Consider the following 21,009-nt stretch of genomic DNA (forward strand, 5'->3'; position numbering starts at 1 on the left):
GACAAGTCTTCTAGAACAAATTTAGGAGGTATTAACATTGTTCGAATTGCTTTAGTATTGGGTATCAAACAGCACTTTTTATTGTAGAATAAGAACACTGAGACTTGTTTCCTTCTTGGGACCTTTCTATTAGAACTTATTGATATTTAGCAAACGACTATACATAACACATAAGATGCACATTAAGATCCATACACACTGGGCGACTATGCCCAGCGTGTATGGACAGCGATGATAGCGTTCATCGCTGGGGGAAAGCTGCTCAGTGCATACACACTGAGCGGCTTTCCCCCTGCTCTGCACCATTAGCGAGGAGAGGACGGCTTTGCAGCGCTATGCAAAGTAGTCCTCAAAGCCACTCATCTGCTGGTAATACCAGCAGATGAACGGCTTTCCCAGCGATAATGTGGGAGCACGCAGTGCCGCTCATCGCCAGGGCATACACATTGGGCGGCTTTTGAGCTCCTCAAACATGCTGTTTTGAGCGGCTTTCAGCTCAAAGTTGCCCAGTGTGTATGGGCCTTTAGGCCTATACAGCTTATAGATATACAGAGAAAACGCAGTGGACTGCAAGCAAAAAGCTGCCACCCAGGAAGAAAATAAGTGGCCATTGCAAAATTATGAATGTATCACTAATTGGCGTACGTTTCGCAGATCCATTGCCCCATATCAGAACATCGTAGAGTACTTGCCGTCTCAGCACAAAGGAAGTGCTGATGTGTGGGAATACTGGTATTTATATTCAATTGATGATAAGAATGTTTGTTTTTTGGCAGATTCCGAATGGGTATTTACTATGTGGTGGGTTTAGAACCTGTTGCAAAGCCAATGGTAAACTAGCCCAAATAACAGACCTTGGTTTGGTTGTATTAAAAAATCTTAAAAAGTATAAATGAAACCAAAAACGCCACAGACATACAGTAGCGTAGCCTGTGCTCCTGCAATTTTATACAGCTCTTACTTTATTTTCACTTTAACACTTTCAGTGCCAACGTTGCTGTGAGAGACCTATCCACTATAAATGCAAGTGCCGGGCACAGAGACTATTCTTTTTTGGGTGCTCTAACTCAACTTCTATTTATTGACTTGGCTGTATTTGCATTTATTTATACTAAAAGAACAGCCGCTGTGAGCGGCCCTGGCATTTTTAGATGATAATATTTTGAGGATCTCCCACAGCAATGTTGGCACTCAAAGGGTTAATATTGTTGTATGGGTTTTTCATGAAAAAATATCTTCATAAAGGCTCATCAGGCAAAAATTATCAATCCCATTAGTCCAGTTTGATTATTATAATCTGGCAGTGTGTGGGAGCTAACAATAATCACAATTTTTTTCCCAAATTAATCATTCTAGTGGAAAGGGAACGGTCCCCCCCAAACTGAAGGATAAGCAGGCAGACACTCTGACCACCAGTGTCCACCTACTCCACCACTGGGATCCGTTATTGTCAGCAGTTTTCATGAGTATCACCAACTCCCATTCACTATTACAGGACTTTCCTCGGGCTGCTCCCACCCTATGGAATGCCCTTCCAAGCACAATAAGACTCTCTATTAGCCTCCAAACTTTCAAGCGTTCCTTGAAAACTCACCTCTTCAGGCAAGCCTATCATATTTAAGTTCTACACGCATAACCCTCTGAGGTACTTATGTATTATATAGCTTCCCTTCTGGACTTGTAACTCTGTGGGACTGCTATGCTATTACTGGTGCCTGTCCTCGTGTTTCCCTCCTATGTCCCTATAGATTGTAAGCTTGCAGCAGGGCTCTGCTACCTCCAAGTCTGTCTGTTGTTACCCAGTTTGTTTTATCACTGTCTACCATTGTAAAGTGCAACGGATTCTGCTGCATTATATAAGAAACTGTAAATAAATAAATGGTACTTGTTTCCTAGCACGGCGCCCACAATATTAAGTTGTATGGCATCACATCGCATGCCATATGCCCGCATGCGATGCGATGCGATTTTAAAATGTATAAGCTCCTAAACGATTTTTAATTGTATAAGCACCCTAATGGGTGCTTACAATGTTAAATGCACCCCCACTATCAACTCCAACCCGAAGTGTGGCGAGCGTACTCCGACCTTTTCATACCCCCACTATCCACGTCGGCGTGGAGTTGATTTTATATAGTGTGGCAAGCGCAGCGAGCCACCGAGCCCAAAGCATGGCGAGTGCAGCGAGCCCCGCGAGGGGACACGTATTACTTTACATGTATTCCGCGTCACCTCGCTGCGCTCGCCACACTATCTTATATCAACTTCACACCGATGTGGATAGTGGGGGGGTATGAAAAGGTTGGAGGCTGCGTATCGCCGCCCCTCGCGCGCTCCCCACGCTTTGGGTTGACGTTGATAGTGGGGGTTGCGTGGGGTGCTTTTAACATTGTAAGCACCCATTACGGTGCTTATAAAATTAATTATTTTATAGGAGGCACTTTTAACATTGAAAACACCCATTAGGGTGCTTATACAATTTTAAATCGTATACCATTGTATATGGCATACAATGCGATTGTTATACAATTTAAAATTGTATAACATCGGCTGCCATTGCGTAACATTGCATTGCATACCATCGTATGCCTTATGGTATGCAATGCAATGGGCGCCGTGCTGGGAAACAAGAACCAAATAAATAAATAAATGAGGATAGGATCAGTGCTGTTATCAGGACCCGCAGCAGCACCCTAAATGCACCCTGTGAGTTGTCTACTTCATCTGCCTGTGGACTGTTACTGAAATACAGGGATTGTCCTTTCTGGATTCCCACTCCTCCTATGCCACCACCACCACTCGGGGATGTTCAGCGTTTACCTGGTCACTAGGCTGTTAATAATTTGATGCTGCTTGTTCACATGCACAATAGGCAAGATGCAACTCACGTGGACAAAAGCCAAACAGATCAGTACTGCGATATAGAGTTGAGAGTCTTTGACTTACCTAGATGCACTCTTTGTGTACAGTGATGGCATAATCATGGGTAATGAGTTACAAATACAATCAAAGGCAGATCGATACGTTCATTATCAGTGGAAGCACAATGATGGGATAATATATTTGCCATGTTGTATTTTCGTTGTGGATGTAGGTATTACACAATGCTTTAAGCAGAATGACAACATACATTTAAACCTTTGGCACATTAGCGCAAAATAAAAGGAATTCTGGCATTTTAAGCATAAAAAGTTGTAACAAATATATTATGCACTTAATATAGAAAATATATTTTATTGAAATGCACAACTTTAAAAATGTATTTTCCAAACCTGGTGTAGAAAATGAACACACACCATTAAAATCCTAGTCAACACAAAAAACAAATATCACAAGTGTATTGTGCACGGAACTGATGTACTATTGACCTAGTTACATCTGGAGATTTGGAATCACATGGATTAATTTGGTAGATTGAAATTCGGCAATAAATAGTCCATACTTTGTTCAATTGACAAGAGGACAAAGTATATAAAATATTATGAGGATATCTGCAATTGCCATATGATATATTTCTTGTTTAACGTTTATCCTAGGCCCGATTTAGTGCCAACAAAAATTAATTTTTACTGTTCTGACCTACAATTCCCATCACAGTCTTCCATCAAAACAGAATATTAATGCCTATTTTTCCCCATGCCTTTGTCAGATAAACTTTTAAACAACAGTTCCCCTAGTGGTCCCATTATGAAGGTAATGAGAAAACTTACAGATTTAACTTTTTAAAAATAACTTTAACCCTTTGGGGTATATTCAATGGTACCGGCAAGCAGCGGCGAGGGTGTTTGTACGGCGAGGATGGAAAAGCCATCCTCGCCATCCAACCCCCTCGCCGGATGCAATGTTCCAGGGAAATCCGATCCCCATAACGGCAAGGTTCGCCGCAAATGTAGCATATAGCAGCGAGTCTCGCCATTTCCACCTCACTAAAAAGAACCAGCGAGGTGGAGAAGGGGGGGGGGGGGGGGGGGTGTCAGTTGAACACATCTCTATTTGGCAAAAAAAATAACAAGTAACCTAGAACAATGTAAAACTTTTGCATCGTAAAACAGCTTGCAGTGCATGAGACAGAGATGCAAATTTGCAGCTAGTTGTGAAACAAACATTACAGAATCTCCACTGCAGGCCTCAATCCAGCCGCCGTTTACTCTTCAGCTTCACTTTTCTGATCCATGTATTTCATGTAGGAATCTCCCTCAGGATTGAATGCTCCCTCTTTAAGGTTAAGCTTCTTAAATAGATTTTGTGCTGCAAGTTTAGCTTGAATTTCCTGAAGGAAAAAAAAAAAAAGAAAGATTATTATTTAAGAACAAAGCAAGGAAGTTGTTCCTGCACTCATCTGACAGACAATGGCCCCGATTCATGTTTGTACAGCTTCGAAAAGGCAAGTACTCGCTTTTTTGGGGGGCACTCTTATTATAGATAATCTAGAATTTCTATTCCAAATTGAATAGGTCTTAATATTGCTGTAGTATGTTGGGTTTGTACAGAGATATCAAGAGTTTCCCAAAATTGGTAAGGGAAGGTCTAGAGCTCAAATAGATAGACCCCATTAGACAATAATAATAATTATTGGACCCCAGCAAGTTGCTACAAAAGATCATCACATCACATGTGTAGTCAGCAGACAGCCCATACATGGCAGCATTGTGGAGGCACAAACTGATGGGAGGAGTCTAAAATAACAGACAATTCAACAGATTTTTCAGACTCCTTGAATCATTGACTGAGATTAGAAAAGTCATCAGCCTGATGGTCAGCAACATGGAGTCGGGACCCCGTGCTGAGAAGGTTGGGACCCACTTTGGGGTCAGGACCCACAGTTTGAGAACCGCTGGCCTAGGGCAATGAGGCTCAAGGAGGAATGGGGGATGGAATCAATACAAAGCTGGGGTCAAAAGATAAATTGGTCTAATTCTTAAAATGTAACTTTTATTGATACTGTAAATATATATATATATATATATATATATATATATATATATATATATATATATAAAAAAACATACAGACAGGAAAAAACGATAATTGTATTGCAAGCCTAGATAATGAAAGGAGAATTGCCCATCCCTGCGCGTCGCTGTCAATGGCCGAGATTGATGGTCAGTGACCATCACTCTCACTGATTCCCAGTGTTCTCCACCGGAGAACACTGATGCTATCAGCACGCTCAGCACACAGCGCTGTCAGCTTGCGCTGTGTGTGGTCTGTCAGTGATGTGTGCTGAGCGACAGCATTGCAGCAGAGGCCGACCTAGCATAGCTAAGAAGCCCTACACACATTGCTATGTGTGTAGGGTCCAGAGGATTGTCTGTAATGGTTACAAGGTAACAGATGATAACTACGTTGCAAATCCACAGTAACCATCTGCAGAATGAGACACTCTTATTCCCAGACAAAACATCAAAGGGCATGTATTGGCCCTCCTATAATGATACAGTAACAAATTTTAATCATTCATTGCTTGGTAGCAAAAAGAGGGTAGTTAACAGCATCGGTATAGTGCTGCCATTCATTCAGCAGTGATGCTGTAAATAAGATCCCTTATTGTCTATAACAAATATTGCAGCTCACAGATCCCTGTGAGGAAAAAAGAAGTGTCTCACTGTTGCATTTTGTAGCCCGATAGGGTAGATAACAGTATTGGTATTACACTGGGATTGATTTGACAGTAAAGCTGGCCATACATCTACAGATTGATTGTCAGATTGGGCTGGTTGGAACAAGAACCTGGTAATGGATGAGAGCAAATGACAGTTGACCATTTACTTTGAAATGCTGGAAAACTGCCAAAAACGGTCATTCAGATATTGTCAGGTTTTTGTTCCAACCAGCCCAATCTGACAATCAATCTGTAGGTGTATGGCCAGCTTTACACTGTAGATCATATCTCTTGTTGCCTGCAATAAATAGAGCAGGTTGCGAGTTCCGTATATCACTTCATAGCATATAATAACAGTGTTCAATTTGACAGCATACGGAATGCCATATGACACCATGGCAATGTAGTTCCCTGGTTCAGCGCAATTCACTTTAATGTTTAATAATGCAGACAGCCGGCAAAAATAGAGAAGGATTTATTACCCAAATCAGTGGTGTCAATATGCACCTATATCAATGTCCCGCAGCACTGTAACAGAAACCTGCCATTGCAAACTGTATGAATCGCATGTAACCATGTTAGCAGGTCGTTATTTTAGTTTAAGATTGGCATATAATCTCGGTCAGAGTCCCCTTTCAAAGATTACGTAAGGTGGGGTCATAAAGAAAGTCTCCCCAAAACTGCTACTGCCTGCTTTATATATGTTAGGGGTAGTTAGTGGTGTCTGGTATTCCAAGGTTGTCTCTCATCTCCATTTACTAACCAGGGCTGCTATAACCAGTTGCCAAGTTTTAAGGGTTTGGACATTTTAAGTATGGCAGGTGAGCAAGTCCTGTGATATGGAGACATGCAGGGATATAGGGATATAAATACAGATGTACTGTATCTGCTGTCTCCATATCCTCACGGGAAAAACCCTGGATAGAGATTACCAGTACCGGGTAGTCTCCAGAGGCCAAGAAGAGTACCAGATACATTAAGAAGGAAATGAGAGGAGTACAACTTATTTTGCTTTCATAATGCTGCTTCTCCCTATATGCACAGATAGTGTATTGATGGAGAGTGGGCGCTATATGTCAGCGGGCAGGGTGTTCCTATTAGATGTTGTGATAAGAGGCATAGAGTGTTACCGCTATTGCATAGTGTTTTCAGCGGGGAGATGTGCCTGCAGAGAGGGGGATGTGGGGAGAGCCACTGAGTCCACCAGACACCACCCGCCGCGATCCCCTGCACGACTGCAAATGGATGCTTTGCATAAACATCTATTTGCAGTCTTGGGTGCGGGGGGAAAAATCATTCGATGGTCGGCCCCCATCAATTGATTTCTCGAGTGCTTGCAGAGCTGAGACACCTCTGTGTTGTCTCAGATCTGCAGGCGCCCTGTGTGGGCAGCTGACGTGACATCTGCGCATGTGACCCCGGTCCCCGATGCTGGAAGGGGATCAGAGTCAGAGGTCATACTTGCAGGCAGGTCCGTCCTCAGACTCCAATGCACACAGGACCGTGCATTGGATCAGATGTCAAACACATGCGATTTAGGCAGATTTCTCGGCAGGATCTGTTGGAATCGGCACAAATCGCATAGGTGTATGGGGGCCTTAAGAAAGGCTAATATTTAAACATGAAAAAAATTATCCTGATGAACCAGTTTGAGATTTATTATTGTATGTATTTTTTCCTCAAGAAATCTTGGGGTAGCTAACCCCAAGTGAGTAGGAATTTACTAGTCCAAATTCTAGTCAGTCATAGCTTAAGCTGCTCTAACAAGTAATCTGCTCTAACAGTAGCACCAATTTATTGTAAGGCTCTATTTAAAAGGTGGTCCATGAATACAATGTATGTGTGCTCATTATAAAAGGCATTCCTTACTTCATAACTTTGCTGCTGTGCCTTCTGAAGGCTTAGAGATTCCTCAAGTGGTAGTAACTGTGCAGGTAAATGATGCAGTGGTGGAAGTGTAGCTGCAGTGATGTCATCCAGATGTTTCTTTTCTTGAATCCTTCGCTCCTCCACAGACAATCTAAGAGCACTCTCTCCTGGTGACTGACTTGAGGATGAGCAGTCGGAATGTGGTGTCAATCTGAAAATAAAATGATCTAAGTAACGAATATGCCAAAACGGTCTGTAGCGAGAACTCAATTCTTTTTTGCAATGTATTTTTTAGAATTTTTTTTGCAAGCTCTTTCTGTTAATTAAAACAAGCTCTGACTTCCAGTTGACAATAGTTTTGGGCAGACAAATCTTAGGCTATGCTTTGATTGTTAGCTATTATGATGGGTTGGGTACTGAAGGGTTAATCAGCCATCTTGTCTTAATGTACTTCTAAGTTTCGTTTCTCCTGTACATTCTTAATGTGTTTCTGAGTTTCGTTTCTCCTGCACATTCTGTAAGTTTCTTTTCCTGCATGTCACGTGTTGCTACTTCCCCATTCTGTTTCAGTTTACTCTGTGTGGTGCACTTTCCAGATAACTGTATGTTTTGTGATTTGTTCGAAACTGCTGTATGCTACATTATGCCCCTATATGGTAACTTGTACTCACCCCTCCCTAGACACTGTACCCACCTACCTAAATGCCAGCCTATTAGCTTGTCGAACCTACATCCTATGTAATGTTATAAATATGTTATACGCCCCCCATTAAAGGCAGAGCTGTACCTTGCATACTTGGTCTCCGATTATTGATCATTTCATACAGGGTCCCTCTCTCACGGAATTCTAAGGAGTCATCACATTGAGGTCTATCAGGTAAAGGAGAGATAACAATATATCTCCCAACAGGTACAATATCTCAGCAGTCCGAATCCTGGCAGTCAAGAGACCAACATTTGGATCCCGCTGACCAGAATTCCCATGCATCCCAATACTTAGTCCTACCCCTGACCCAGCCGTCCCATAGCCTATTCCTAATCTTGTATCCTACACAGAAGCATCCCCTCTCGCAGCTTAATACGAACCTCTTCCACCCTGCAGCCTAACCCGGATCATTCCCCACCCCTGCAGCCTAACCCTGACCCTCCCTGCGGTGATGGAAAAATCATGAAGTTGGTCATGGAATTGTAATTGGGAGAATATTTATTAAAATCTTTAGATGTGACAATGAGGACTAAGAAATTAGGGGGTGGGGGGGGGGGGGGGGTTATAGGGAGCCAGTGGAGGGAACTGCAGATATGGAATCACAGTAGCAAGGGTGATTTTATCAGCAGAGAGAATAAGAGGTTGATGTAGGGTGACCTTTGAAGGAGGAAGAACCAACAGATGTGGTCTTGACCTTGTTAAGTTTCGGAAAGTGTTGTGACGCAAAAGAAAGGATGGAGGGATGGGTTTAGTGTGAAGATACATTGCATAGATAGCATTGAGGCCTACAGAGCTGATGAAATTACAAAAGCAAATGTTGCAGATGGAAAACAGAAGACAAGGAAAGAGAGTTTCCCTTTGGTTTGGTAGTGAGGTCATTAGGGACAATGATGTAGGTAGTCTACAGAAGAAATGACTGGCTACCGCTGATCAATGTGTATTGATGTAATCAGCAGCCCTACTTTCTGTAATAGAAATGAATTAGGTGGAATTTTCAATCATATAGTCACAAATTGACTAATATTGTAAAACACTTTTGCATTTTAAAATTAAATGTATACCTGTTAGTCCTGAATTTTTCATTCTTACGAACTGGATTTCTTTCCCTTCTCTCAATAACGTCAACGTAATGGGATTTCGGGAACAACGAGGCACCCAGGCTGGAACTGTTTATTTTCATTTCATCAGAAGTCCCTGATGTGTCTTTCTTTATCGCTTCCTCAGAGTCTTTAACAGTAATCTTTTTTAAGTCATTTACCAAAGCATTTACTGTCTTCTCAGCTGAATCAGAGTCATGTTTGGGGGTCTCCAGAATTACATTGACAGGTATGGTGGAATGTGTTATTTCCAGATTTGGTGTATCGGTGGTGTTGGCATCAGTGCTCAAGTTTTCCGTGAGCAGAGTTAAAGCTGGAGGTGCGTTACCCTGAGGCACGGATGAATTAGGTCTGTTCTCTTTTGTATTAAGCTTATCTTGAAATTCTAAAACAAATTCTGATAAGAGATCTGTTGTCTTCTTCAGTCTTTTATGCTCTTCAATAGCAAAGCTCACTTTATCGCGGTAATCCAAAATCTTTCTTCCTCGGTCTGGCAACTTGGAAATAAACTTTCTACCGAAAAAGAAAAATACATACATAAATGCAAATGATTTTGCAAGTGTATTTATAATACACAAGTAAAGTAAATATACAGATGTAGCCACACTCATCTATGACGCGATGAGAATACAAATCATGGCATGCCGTACTGTTTGCTCCATAGAAGTCCAAGGAGTGCACGCATCATAGATGTTGGTATACTAGTTCTTTCCACCCCCACAGTGGTCAGTCACTGGAATGTGACCACAGTTTATAGCCACAAACATTATCAAAAATTGCATTCTTTGTGACCCGCAACCCCACGTCCCCGCTTGCGCACAGTATCTCTTTAGGGATCACCAGCTGCTCTGCACAGCAGTGATCTCAGGCTTCCTCCAACTGCCCCTACACTCGTGGAACATTGCCACCCACAGGAGGGACAGCAGGACAGTTGCCAAACAGCAGGACAATCCAGCAGTAATCGGGACAGTTGGGAGGTATGGATATAGTACCAGCCAATCAGCTCCAAACTGGGACTAAGCAAAAAAAACAAAAACACAACAACCGGAATTGACCACAGAACGCCGGATAGACTCCATTCATCAAACTCTGTAGTGTCCTGTCTAGGGGGTGCCTGTGACAGCTGTCACTGGGGAGATGGGGAGATGGGGGAAGGAGAGATTACAGCCTCCCCGTTACGGTTTTTACTACCCTGGCCCATACAAGTAAGCCATACCTCCCAACATGACCCATTCAAGGAGGGACACAATGCTCTGTTCCTGCACTTCCTAAAGTAGGATTACCATCACCTGTTTTAAATGGGTTAATGGATAAGAAAGGTATTTAACCACAGGTGATGGTAATCATATGTTAAGAGGGAAGTCCAGGAAAAGAGCATTCTGTCCCTCCTGGAGAGGATCATGTTGAGAGGTATGGGTAGGCTCAGCACACTAGGCTGTAATTACTCCCTCCTCGTCTACCTGGTGACAGGTGTCACAAGCATCCCTCCCCTCTGTTCCGGTTTTTAAACATCTCCCCCCGAACTGTCCTATAACATGGAAGATTGGCTGGTACTTCATCTCTCTGTGAACTTTGATAAATCACCCTTTTAGTTATTTCGATTACTGTACATGACCCAATAAGTACTGTATATAAACATTATAGAAGGGATACAACATGGACTATGAGCCAGCAAACTAGGAGAGGAAGCGTCTAGCCCTGGCTACGTCCCCTGGGGCTGCTACACATACAGTACACATGACAAGTGACAAGCCGCTACTGTATCAGCGCATCTTACGTATTACTCAGCAGCTTCTCCTGTCTCTCCAGGATCTCCTTCAGCTCCCCGATGGTCTTCCCGCGGAGATCGCCCACGGAGTCCGTTTTGCCGCGATCTGCCGGGGCAGACATGATGACTATGTTGCTGGCATTGCTACCGGAGTGACACCCTGTGCGCCGCCATGATGGCGCGTCATATTCAGCACAGCCGAACTTTATTGAGAGTAAAACAAACTAACAGAACTTGCCCGATAACTGTAATGACTCCCCCTGGACACTGGCAGTAATGTAGGGTGTGCGCGCAGTAAAGCGCACGGCACATTGGTATGTCCGTGCACTGATAGGCAGCAGCTTTTGTCGGTTGGCGTAAACTACTGCACTGGTTCCCGGGCGCTGGGGAATGGATGATACTAAGGATGGACGGTCATCGACCATCGACGCTGTCCCAATCATCGATGTTTATGCTTGCTTTCGAATGGTTTGCCATCGATATGAGAACCCCTGTAATTGGCCCGCGGGACATTTACTGTAAGTTAGAACAGGGATAATCATAACCTTCACAGGACAAAACCATAGATGGTATACCATAGCATAGGTGACCATTGGATTTTTTTTCCAATAATGTTACCATTCGATTGGTAACCACTGATTGCCATCCATAGATGACACTACTGAGTCGTAGGGGTCAATCCTATTTGCACCGTTCGGGTGCCGTTTAAACGCAGAAAATGGCACCTGAATTAAGCCGATCCCGCACCCTTTGCTGGGCCGAAATGGCTTAAAATTGCTCGCACCCCTACGGAGGTAGCTATTGCTACGTGCGTATGGAAGGCAACCAGGTCCAGAATGACTGACAATGTTTAATTTAGAAATTTTTGCCAAAATAAAATAAGCCATGAGCTGTACAGTAAATTTACTAAGAATCAGTTTTGCCAGCTATTGATACCTATTGAACATCGTATCGGCACAGAACCATCTTACAGCTGACGCTATAGTAGGGTACACGTAGGACCTTATTCTAATTGACTCGCAAGGCTGCGAAATTCTTAGCCTTGCAAGTCTATCAGACACCGCCCACAGTGATGTCCACCCCCCCCCCCCTCTCGCACGCGCGACCCCCCGCACGCCTGCAAATGGATGATTTACATAATCATCCATTCGCAGCCGGGGAGAAATCCTTCCATTGTTGGCGACCATCAAATGATATCTCCAGCGCTCGCAGTTCAGAGACTATGGTATCTCTAACCCGCAGGGGCCTTGTGCGAGGACATTAGTAACAATGGGGCAGATGTATTAAGCCTTAACAAGAGATAAATGCAAGGGTGATAAAGAGAGATGAACGTCCAGCCAATCAGCTGCCAACTGTCATGTTACAGCCTGTGTTTGAAAAAAGTCAGTAAGGAGCTGATTGGCTGGACGTTTATCTCTCCTTATCACCCTTGCATTTGACTCTTGTTAAGGCTTAATACATCTGCCCCAATATATTTGGGGAAGTTTTGCAAGTATTTATATTAGCATTGCTGTCTGCTGTGTTTCTTGTTTGCAACTATATACGAGCCATGATATTTTGTTTCTTCCCACTCAGCACAATGGGCCTAATTCAGACATAATCACAAGAAAAATTTGTTCTCAAAATGGGAAAAACTATCTGCACTGCAGGTCGGGCAGATGTAACATGTGCAGAAACAGTTATACCAGGACAGGTTTGTCCTGCCCCAGCAAAAACCGGCCACAGAGCTGTGCCCCCCCCCCCCCCCCCCCCCCCTACGTCTCTCCCCACCTCCTGTCGCTCCCCCTCATCTCTTCTCCTGCGATTATACGCCAAAGCCCCAGCGGCCAATCATAATAGGTGGCAGGCTCGAAGATGTTCAGGGCAGCTCGAGAGGACTTGGGCGCTCAAAATCCCGAGTCCCTCTGAGCCGCCCCCAACATACCTGAGCCTGCCACCTGCTTATTACTAGAACTAATGGCGGCAGGGTCTTCTGGGGGGGGGGTTTACTGTTTAATCTTGACCCTCCCCCTCATCCTGACTCCTCCCATTGCAACTCCTCCCCTTCCCAGTCCTGACTCCTCCCCTTCCCAGTGACTCCTCTATCACAAAAATAAATATATTGTAAAAACTGATGCTAATTGAATCCTCTGTCCCTTTAGGTTACTGGGGATTTCTCCCCTTCTTTCCCAGTTATTTATTGGAAGAAAATCCTATTACTCAAAAAATCCCACTTTTACTTTACTTTCAAAACAGTGATTATCCATACTATTTCCCTGCCCATGGAATCCAGTGTAAACACTGCATTGCAGACTCCTACTGACCACTGCTTCTACAGCTTATCTGTATATCTATGTCAAAGACACAACACTCAAGCAGCCTGCCCTCTACCCATCAGTTCAAAATATGCAGGAGAATGTTTTATATTCAATTCAGATTCCATACCTTTTTTCAATGGTAAAAATGTCAAAAGCATTAATTGCACAGGAGAATATTGAAGCAGTTTTAGTGTTATGCAAAGTATTGTTACCGTGCTGGCAAAATTCCTGAGTTCCTGGACCTCCTCTTATCAGCACTGTGGACTGGAGACTCTGAAAAGATGAAAGCAGTGTCAATCAACAAATTATGTTGATTAATTGCAGTAGAGGCATCTAATGTGACCTGCGTCTGGGAGCTCACTCCACTGACAAAAGCTAGCAGCCGGCCAGGGAGAGGGAGGGTGGAGGTAGCGTAGCAGGACTTCAGAGAGTGTTTGTTTGTCCTGGCTGACAGTAGGTGTTTTATAGCCTAGGGGGGGGGCGGTTGCCCCATTCGCCCCCCTCTGTATCCTTGCCTGAATGGCGGCATGGGCAGGGGAGCTCCGGCGTACCGGAGCTGAGAGGTGAGGGGGAGTGATGGGAGGGGAGAGCAGAGCTGCCACTGGGGGGGGGGGGGTGCCTGGACAGGTGATGTGTCAGTGGTGCACAGCTGCATGCACCACTGGCGCACACCTTCATTTTAGTTTTATGCCGGAAATTTTCCAGGACAGCCCGCAGCGGCAGTGCAGCTGAGCCCAGAAAACTTCCGGGCATACCACTCAAGTTGTTAAACGCAAAAACAATCATCTTCCATCCTAATGCAGGAGATTTCTCTTTGAAAAGAGATCTTAATATCATAAACCGGTCCCATTCTAGAACAGTCCTAATATCAGATCTCAACCCCTCCCCCCGCTCTTTTCACAAAGGCTGTAATCAAGGAGAAACATGTTCTCCCAACAGTTCTTGTGTTCACTGATTAGCACAGATGTGTCTGCGGGAGTAGAAGAGCAGTGCAAGAGATGGATCAGTGTGGGCCATTACTGAGGGGAAGAGCCTGCCACCCAAAGTATATGAGTATTGGCTAGTCCCTGTTTTTAGATTGGGCAACAAGCTGGGATCAAGCAGCTAATTCCAATACTTTTACTGACAACCATATTACCTCAGTCTGGGTTCCCCAAATAATTTGGGCATCTTAGCCATAGCACTCCTTGCCCATGTCTGCTTGGTGTTTATTATCCTAAAATGAATGTGTCTAGGGCAGGGCTGGGCAATTGCGGCCCTCCAGATGTTGAGGAACTACACATCCCAGCATGCCTTGCATCAGTTTCAGCATGGCCACATAGCAAAACTAATGCAAAGCATCCTGGGATGTGTAGTTCCTCAACATCTGGAGGGCCGCAATTGCCCAGCCCTGGTCTAGGGTCTATTTAAGATGGTTTTTTTGGCCAAGCAGCATGATCTACCATTGTGGTATATGTGCTAAGCCAGTGGTTCCCAAACTGTGTGCCGTGGCTCCCTGGGGTGCCTCAGGACACTTGCAGGGGTGCCCTGGGTTGGTGGTCCAGGACCAACTAAAAATATTAATGGTTAATTATTTATGAGAAAAACCAGTGATGGTGGCAGCCAATCATAAAATGTGTACAAACAGAAGCAAACCCTGCCATTAACCACATAACTGACACAAAGAATCGCATATATAAACACAATGTAATTAAAAAAAATTTAGCCTAGGGGTGCCGTGAAAAAATTCTGATACTCTAGGGGTGCCTTGATTAAAAAAAGATTGGGAACCCCTGTGCTAAGCAATGGGTTTTTCAAAACCCACAATACTTGCCGATTTTGCTTGCCCAATTAAAACAGCAATTGGCCTGATTCAGGGGTGGATGCAATACTGATGTTTTTCACCAGAGCCTTAACTAGACAGTTTGTGGCAACATTTTTTGCTGAATATGCATCTTAGTTACATTGCAAGGTAACTAGGAAGTACCAACAGTGTCACGGGTATTGTTATTTGTGGAACCGAACGAGACTAGAGAACGGGGGCCTGACTTGATCAGGCAATAAATGTAGCAGGTTTAATAAAAGGTTTATTCATACATCAGTATGAATATTACAAGATAATCTTAAATGGCAATGGAAATGTAAACAGTTGTGTGTGGGAAAATGCCATCCATTCACACTATCGCTAGTACTACTGGTGGTGAGCTGGGAGAATGCAAACCACCTGGGTGGAAACACAGTTCTGAAAGAATGCAGGCCAAGCACACTGTGGCAGAGTTGCACCTTGACTGGAGTCTAGTGGTGAGCTGGGAGAATGCAGGTCAGCATACGGATCAGAACAATACAGGTACAGGAAGTTGGGATGGTCCAATGAGCAGGTGCAGGTAAAGTGATTGAACCGAAGTGCAAACAACAGTGCAGGTTACCAAGCTGTAGCAATGAGCAGAGCACAGCAGGTGTAGGTACCAGGAATGAACCAAAGTGCAGACAGCAGTGCAGGTTACCAAGATGTACCAATGAGCAAAGCAGGCGCAGGTACCAGGAATGAACCAAATTGCAGACAGCAGTGCATATTACCAAGTTGTAACGATGAGCAGAGCACAGCAGATGCATGTACCGGGATTGAACCGAAGTGCAGACAGCACTGCAGGTTACCAATATGTACTGATGAGCAAAGCACAGCAGATGCAGGTTACCAGGATTGAACTGGATGAGCAGATCACAGCAGGTGCCGGAACCAGGATTGACTAAAGTGCAGCCGTTACCAGGATTGAACTCGATGAGCAGACCATGGCAGTTGCAAGTACTGGGATTAAATAATGAGCAACAGCAGTGTACTGGTAAACCATGCTTCCCAACATGACCCTCTCCAGGAGGGACACAATGCTCAATTACTGGACTTCCCCCCTTTTATTGTATGATTACCATCACCTGTGTTGAGACACCTTTGTTATCAATTAACCTGTTTAATACTGGTGATGGCAATCAAAAATTAAGAAGGAAGTCCAGAAACAGAGCATTGTGTCCCTCCTGGAATGGGTCATGTTGGGAGGTATGGGGAAACACCGGAGTAGAACCGATGAGAACAGCGGTGCAGCTACTTAGGACAGCTATAGAGCAAACCAGGGCTATGGATGGAGACGCACAGGAGTTCTTTGAACAACCAGGAGCAGAAGAGCAGACTGCATACACAGGTAAGTACAACAAAGCACTGGCAACAACCCCAGTGCTGGAGTACAGACTTATACTCCTGGCAGGAAGGTGATTGGCCATGACATTTAGCTGACTGGAGTGTGTGAGGTCACTGGGCACAGAGTAGACAGCATATCAGACTGTCATGGCCACGCCTGGAGGGAAACTCCTGTATAGCAGTACCACACGGAGACTGTAATGGTTGTAGAGGCAGCAGAGGTTGTAAATATGCTGGGATACATGTATATAGCTGGCAAGGGCTGGCACATGGAGCTGATGTATATGACTTGCGCCTCTGTGCGTGGCACAGACAGGTGAGTGCCCAGCAGGGCAGCTCTGCCAAACCATGCTTTGTGACAATGGGGCAGATGTATTAAGCTTTAACAAGAGATAAATGCAAGGGTGATAAGGAGAGATAAACGTCCAGCCAATCAGCTCCTTACTGACTTTTTTCAACACCAATCAGCTCCTTACTGACTTTTTTCAAACACCGGCTGTAACATGGCAGTTAGCAGGTGATTGGCTGGACGTTTATCTCTCCTTATCACCCTTGGATTTATCTCTTGTTAAAGCTTAATACACCTGCCCCACTGATACTGTGCTGGTTTCATGTGCGACACATATATTGTGTGTGACTGAGTCTGTATATGGAATACAATGGAACTTGTATCAGAAAAAAGCACTTTGTATGCTGATTCAAAGACTCAGTCACACACAGATACAGGGACAAATTAAATCTTCCTGCTCTCCTGACTATTCCTGGCTTCTCCCTTCCAGTGGATCAGAGTTGACGCTAGGACCCAGCCAACTACAAAGCAACAGCAATGGGTTCAGTACTGCTTACCATTGTGGAGAATCAGCGCTAATCCCAGTGGGGGCCAGCCAACGACCTTTCATGGATGGGGGCCTGAAATTAATATACAGATGGTCTTCCAGCAATCAGCACAGTAGCAGTGGGTGTAGCAATGCTTTCTACAGTACAGACCAAGACAAAGAGGAGGCAGGGGTGAAAATGTAGAGGAGGCAGGACGAGATAAATGATTAACTCCATCGGGAGACTTTGGTGGTAACCCTATAGCTGCTATCAGCTGATCAGTCTCAGTGGAAGCTCTGTGTACACTGGCGCTGCCCCTGCCCTCAACAACTGAGATACAGCTGCACAGTTGTGTTGGAATAGTCCTGCACCAGTACATAGTAAGTTTTCCTTGTAAGATCCCCATCTCCTCAATATGGATTATTGCAAATGGGATTGAAATGCCACTAATGTGTTCCTTTTGGAATGTGCTACCCACTTCTTATATGAAACTGAGGAAGCCGCCGATAAGCACACAAGGCGGAGAAATGCGTGTTTGAGCTCTATTAGACACCAGTCCTTCCTAGGCAACACCGGCTGGGTCACCGCTACAGTGGACAGCATATTTCCAGTCACATAACTGGTAAAGGAGGAGAAAAACGTGCCACCTACAGAATTTGCACCTGTACAAGGAGGCTCATCCACCTACAATCACTGTTGGAGACCATTGACTGTGATAAGGACTGGTAACTATAATGGATTACAAATTGCCACTAAGGAACTAACAGTATGCCATATCAATTCCAAGCCTGCTAAATTTGCCTCAAATCCATAGCCAGCACTATATGTTCTATGTTGTTTGTCCTGTATGTGTTTTTATTCATTATTGATAAGTGCACTTCATCCATTTATATGTACAACCTTTTTAAATAAATACATTAAAGTATTCAATTATCACTTGTGTGTAATGTTGTTAACCCCGGCAAGACTGCACTTCTTAAAGCGACAGCGTCCCATACTGGGACAAAGTCACTTCTTGTTTTTTCCTTATATGAGACCTATAGCACCGATGCAGAAACAAATAAGAAGTTGCATGGGTGCACTGAAGACATTATTAATTATCCAAATATAAACTAATAATTAGGTCTTCAGTGCAGTGGGAGGGGAGTTGACAGAGGGGGCCCAGGGGTTTTCACAACTTGTGTCCCCCTAATCGGCTCTGCACAGATATAAATGTATTGGAAATCAAATCAGCACAGTCTCCTGGTGCATTGTAGCCACATTTGGGGGGAATTCAAAGGTTTACTTTTGGGTGTAATTTATTCCCACCTTTTAGATACGCGCACCTGATGTCTTTTGAAGTGATGTCTAATCTGTTGTAGTTGGTTTTAATTATCACGCCCATTTAATACCTTTTTTAATCTAATTTTATTCCTCTTTTTTTATTCCCTATTTTGTTCCACTTTGTTTAACTCCACCCATAATGCTTAGCCCCACCTATCCCCACCCTGCTAGTCTATTGAGCTGCAGCGCTGCATTTTGTGGGAGAGGACATGTAGAGCGTTGGGGAGTTGTGGCCTGCATGAAAAGTGGTGCCCCTGTTGAAAAGAGGTTTACAAGGTTTTCCAATCCATAAGAGGAGGTAACAGAGAGAAGAAGCTATTGCAGAGGACAGTGCGCTGGATCAATTACTTGAATACCGTTACAACTAATGATTTAGAATAAATGACAACAATTTTTCACTAACAGGCTCCTTATGAATAATTGAAAACTGAACATCTTTATATAACATCTAATTTACATTTTTATTATATAATGAGTTTAAGTATTTGATGTGTTGCCTTATAATACAGTAGTTTTTAGCCCACCTTGTGCTATTGTATCGCCTTTAGATGTTACCCGGCATCTGATGTCATTTCTTCCTGTCTTGGGTGCATTAGAGGAATTTTGGGTACAAGTAGCATAATGTGTGCGCCGTCTGTGGGTAGTAACTGGTACTGTATATAAGGTAAGATTGTACTTTTTATTTTTCTTGTTCCTGACCAAAAATTTTGTATTTAGAATGTTAATTTTAGTTTACACCGAGTGATGTTCATTTTTGCTATCTATCTAATTGTATTTACTTTTCTTTTTTCAAATGTAATGTATTACATACAGGGTTTGTGAATACTATACAGAGCAGTCGGATGCATTACTGTAGGAGCTTTTTTATGATGTCTTTCTCAAAATAAACACGAGGGGGAGCTGTAACTCCACAGAATTCTAGGGCTCTGGAATATAAACATTAATTCACATACATTAATGTTAACTGCATCATATGTATTTAAAAACAAAATCAGTGTACATTGTCTGCATTATCTTTTTGTAAAATTGCTTGCTTTTATAATAAAAGGATAAAAAAAAAAAGAAAGAAAACACAATATGTTACATTGTCTTAGTAATGGTTTCAGCTTGATAGATCTACAGTGTCTAGATAGCCAGTCAATAGGTTGATGTCACATGACATCAGGGCCCACTCCCTTTTCGGCAAACTGGCAGAAGTAAAAAGTCAGTTTTCACTGGGGGTAGAGAAATCATTCAATGGTCGGCGACCATTCGATTATCAAATTATTTATCTTCCATTCGGCCCATATGCGAGGGAATGTGTTCTCCAAAAGCGGCTGCGTTCAACGAGTGGACTTAGTGTCTTCATTCGATGACATCATAGTGTACAAAGAAAAATGACAACACTGCAGTAAGTCAGTGTCATTGCGTTGCACACGTGGTAGCTGAATAAAACTGTCTATTTCCCATTCACTCTCAGTGCACCTCATACAAGGGGATGATTCAGTAACAAGTATGATGAAGGTAAACCCTTGCAGCTGATTGTTTCTAGAGTTCATGTGTACGTTGTTATACGTTGTTAGTGATCATCCAAGTGTATAGCAGTAAATGCGTTGGCTCCCTGGGATACACAAAACCTGGCCTAAACTTGCAGTTTGATAAAGCAGTTTCCCAATCTTCTAGAAACTGTAAAACTTAATTTCCTTTCCAGGGAAATGCTGTGAGCACCACTAGTTTAATGCCCCCAGGGAGCCTCCTGCATGGTAGACAAGCTTCATAGCATTATCAATGGTCCTTAAAAGATGTCTCCCTAGTGGCACGACACACTTCGCTAGTAACTAAGCCTTAGAGAGAGAGGGGGGGGGGGGGGGGGCTGTTGTAAGGACAAACGCTGCATTTTGGTTTTCATCTGTACATTCATATAGTTTGTCAGTTTCTTAAATGTCAATTTTTTTCCTTAAAACTTTCCCACACAACTTTCAAAATCAAGTACATTCACATTAATATGTTTATCAACAAAGCATAGTATGTAACATTGTGGTCCAAAAAGTAATGTTGTATTAATTAGACCTGTACACAAGCATTCACTTTGCTTCTTTGGTGTGAAAATACTTCTCAAAGCACTGTAGAATACGTCAACATTGGTGACATTGTGGTGTTGACGTTATGAACATCAACATTGTTATGGTCTATCCACAATGGACGATGTATGCACTGAACGACATTGGTAACGGATTTCCCTTGAACTTCACCAGTGTCTTGGACAAAAGATGTGATGCATACACAGTGAACGATGTGAAAAACGACGAACGATCTAGCTAGACTCTCTATAGGCTTTTTTGAATGATATCTGAAATTGAGCTGCCTGCACAGTTGACAAACA

General features: G+C 43.4%; 1 protein-coding gene across 1 annotated transcript; it reads right to left on the reverse strand.

Annotated features, from left to right (window-relative positions):
• Positions 1 to 3,214: 3,214 nt before the first annotated feature.
• POLR2M (RNA polymerase II subunit M) lies at positions 3,215 to 11,439 on the reverse strand. The gene is made up of 4 exons (XM_083183829.1): positions 11,052 to 11,439; positions 9,239 to 9,787; positions 7,472 to 7,682; positions 3,215 to 4,270 (listed from the first exon to the last, which is right to left on the reverse strand). The coding sequence occupies exons 1-4, from the start codon at positions 11,162 to 11,164 to the stop codon at positions 4,145 to 4,147; spliced, it is 999 nt and encodes a 332-aa protein (XP_083039955.1). The 5' UTR covers positions 11,165 to 11,439; the 3' UTR covers positions 3,215 to 4,144.
• Positions 11,440 to 21,009: the final 9,570 nt, after the last annotated feature.

Source organism: Crinia signifera, chromosome 4 (assembly GCF_055691185.1).
Source record: "Crinia signifera chromosome 4, ASM5569118v1, whole genome shotgun sequence".
NCBI classification, from domain to species: Eukaryota; Metazoa; Chordata; class Amphibia; order Anura; family Myobatrachidae; genus Crinia; species Crinia signifera.

Bases quoted from the DNA above. Each gene is read 5' to 3' on its own strand.
- POLR2M (XM_083183829.1), bottom strand. From the start codon at position 11,164: ATGTCTGCCCCGGCAGATCGCGGCAAAACGGACTCCGTGGGCGATCTC. The intron at 7,683-9,238 runs GTATACATTTAA...TTTTATTTTCAG, and splicing joins GAAAAATTCAGGACTAACAG to ATTGACACCACATTCCGACT. The intron at 4,271-7,471 runs GTAAGGAATGCC...TTTTTCCTTCAG, and splicing joins CACAGCAGCAAAGTTATGAA to GAAATTCAAGCTAAACTTGC.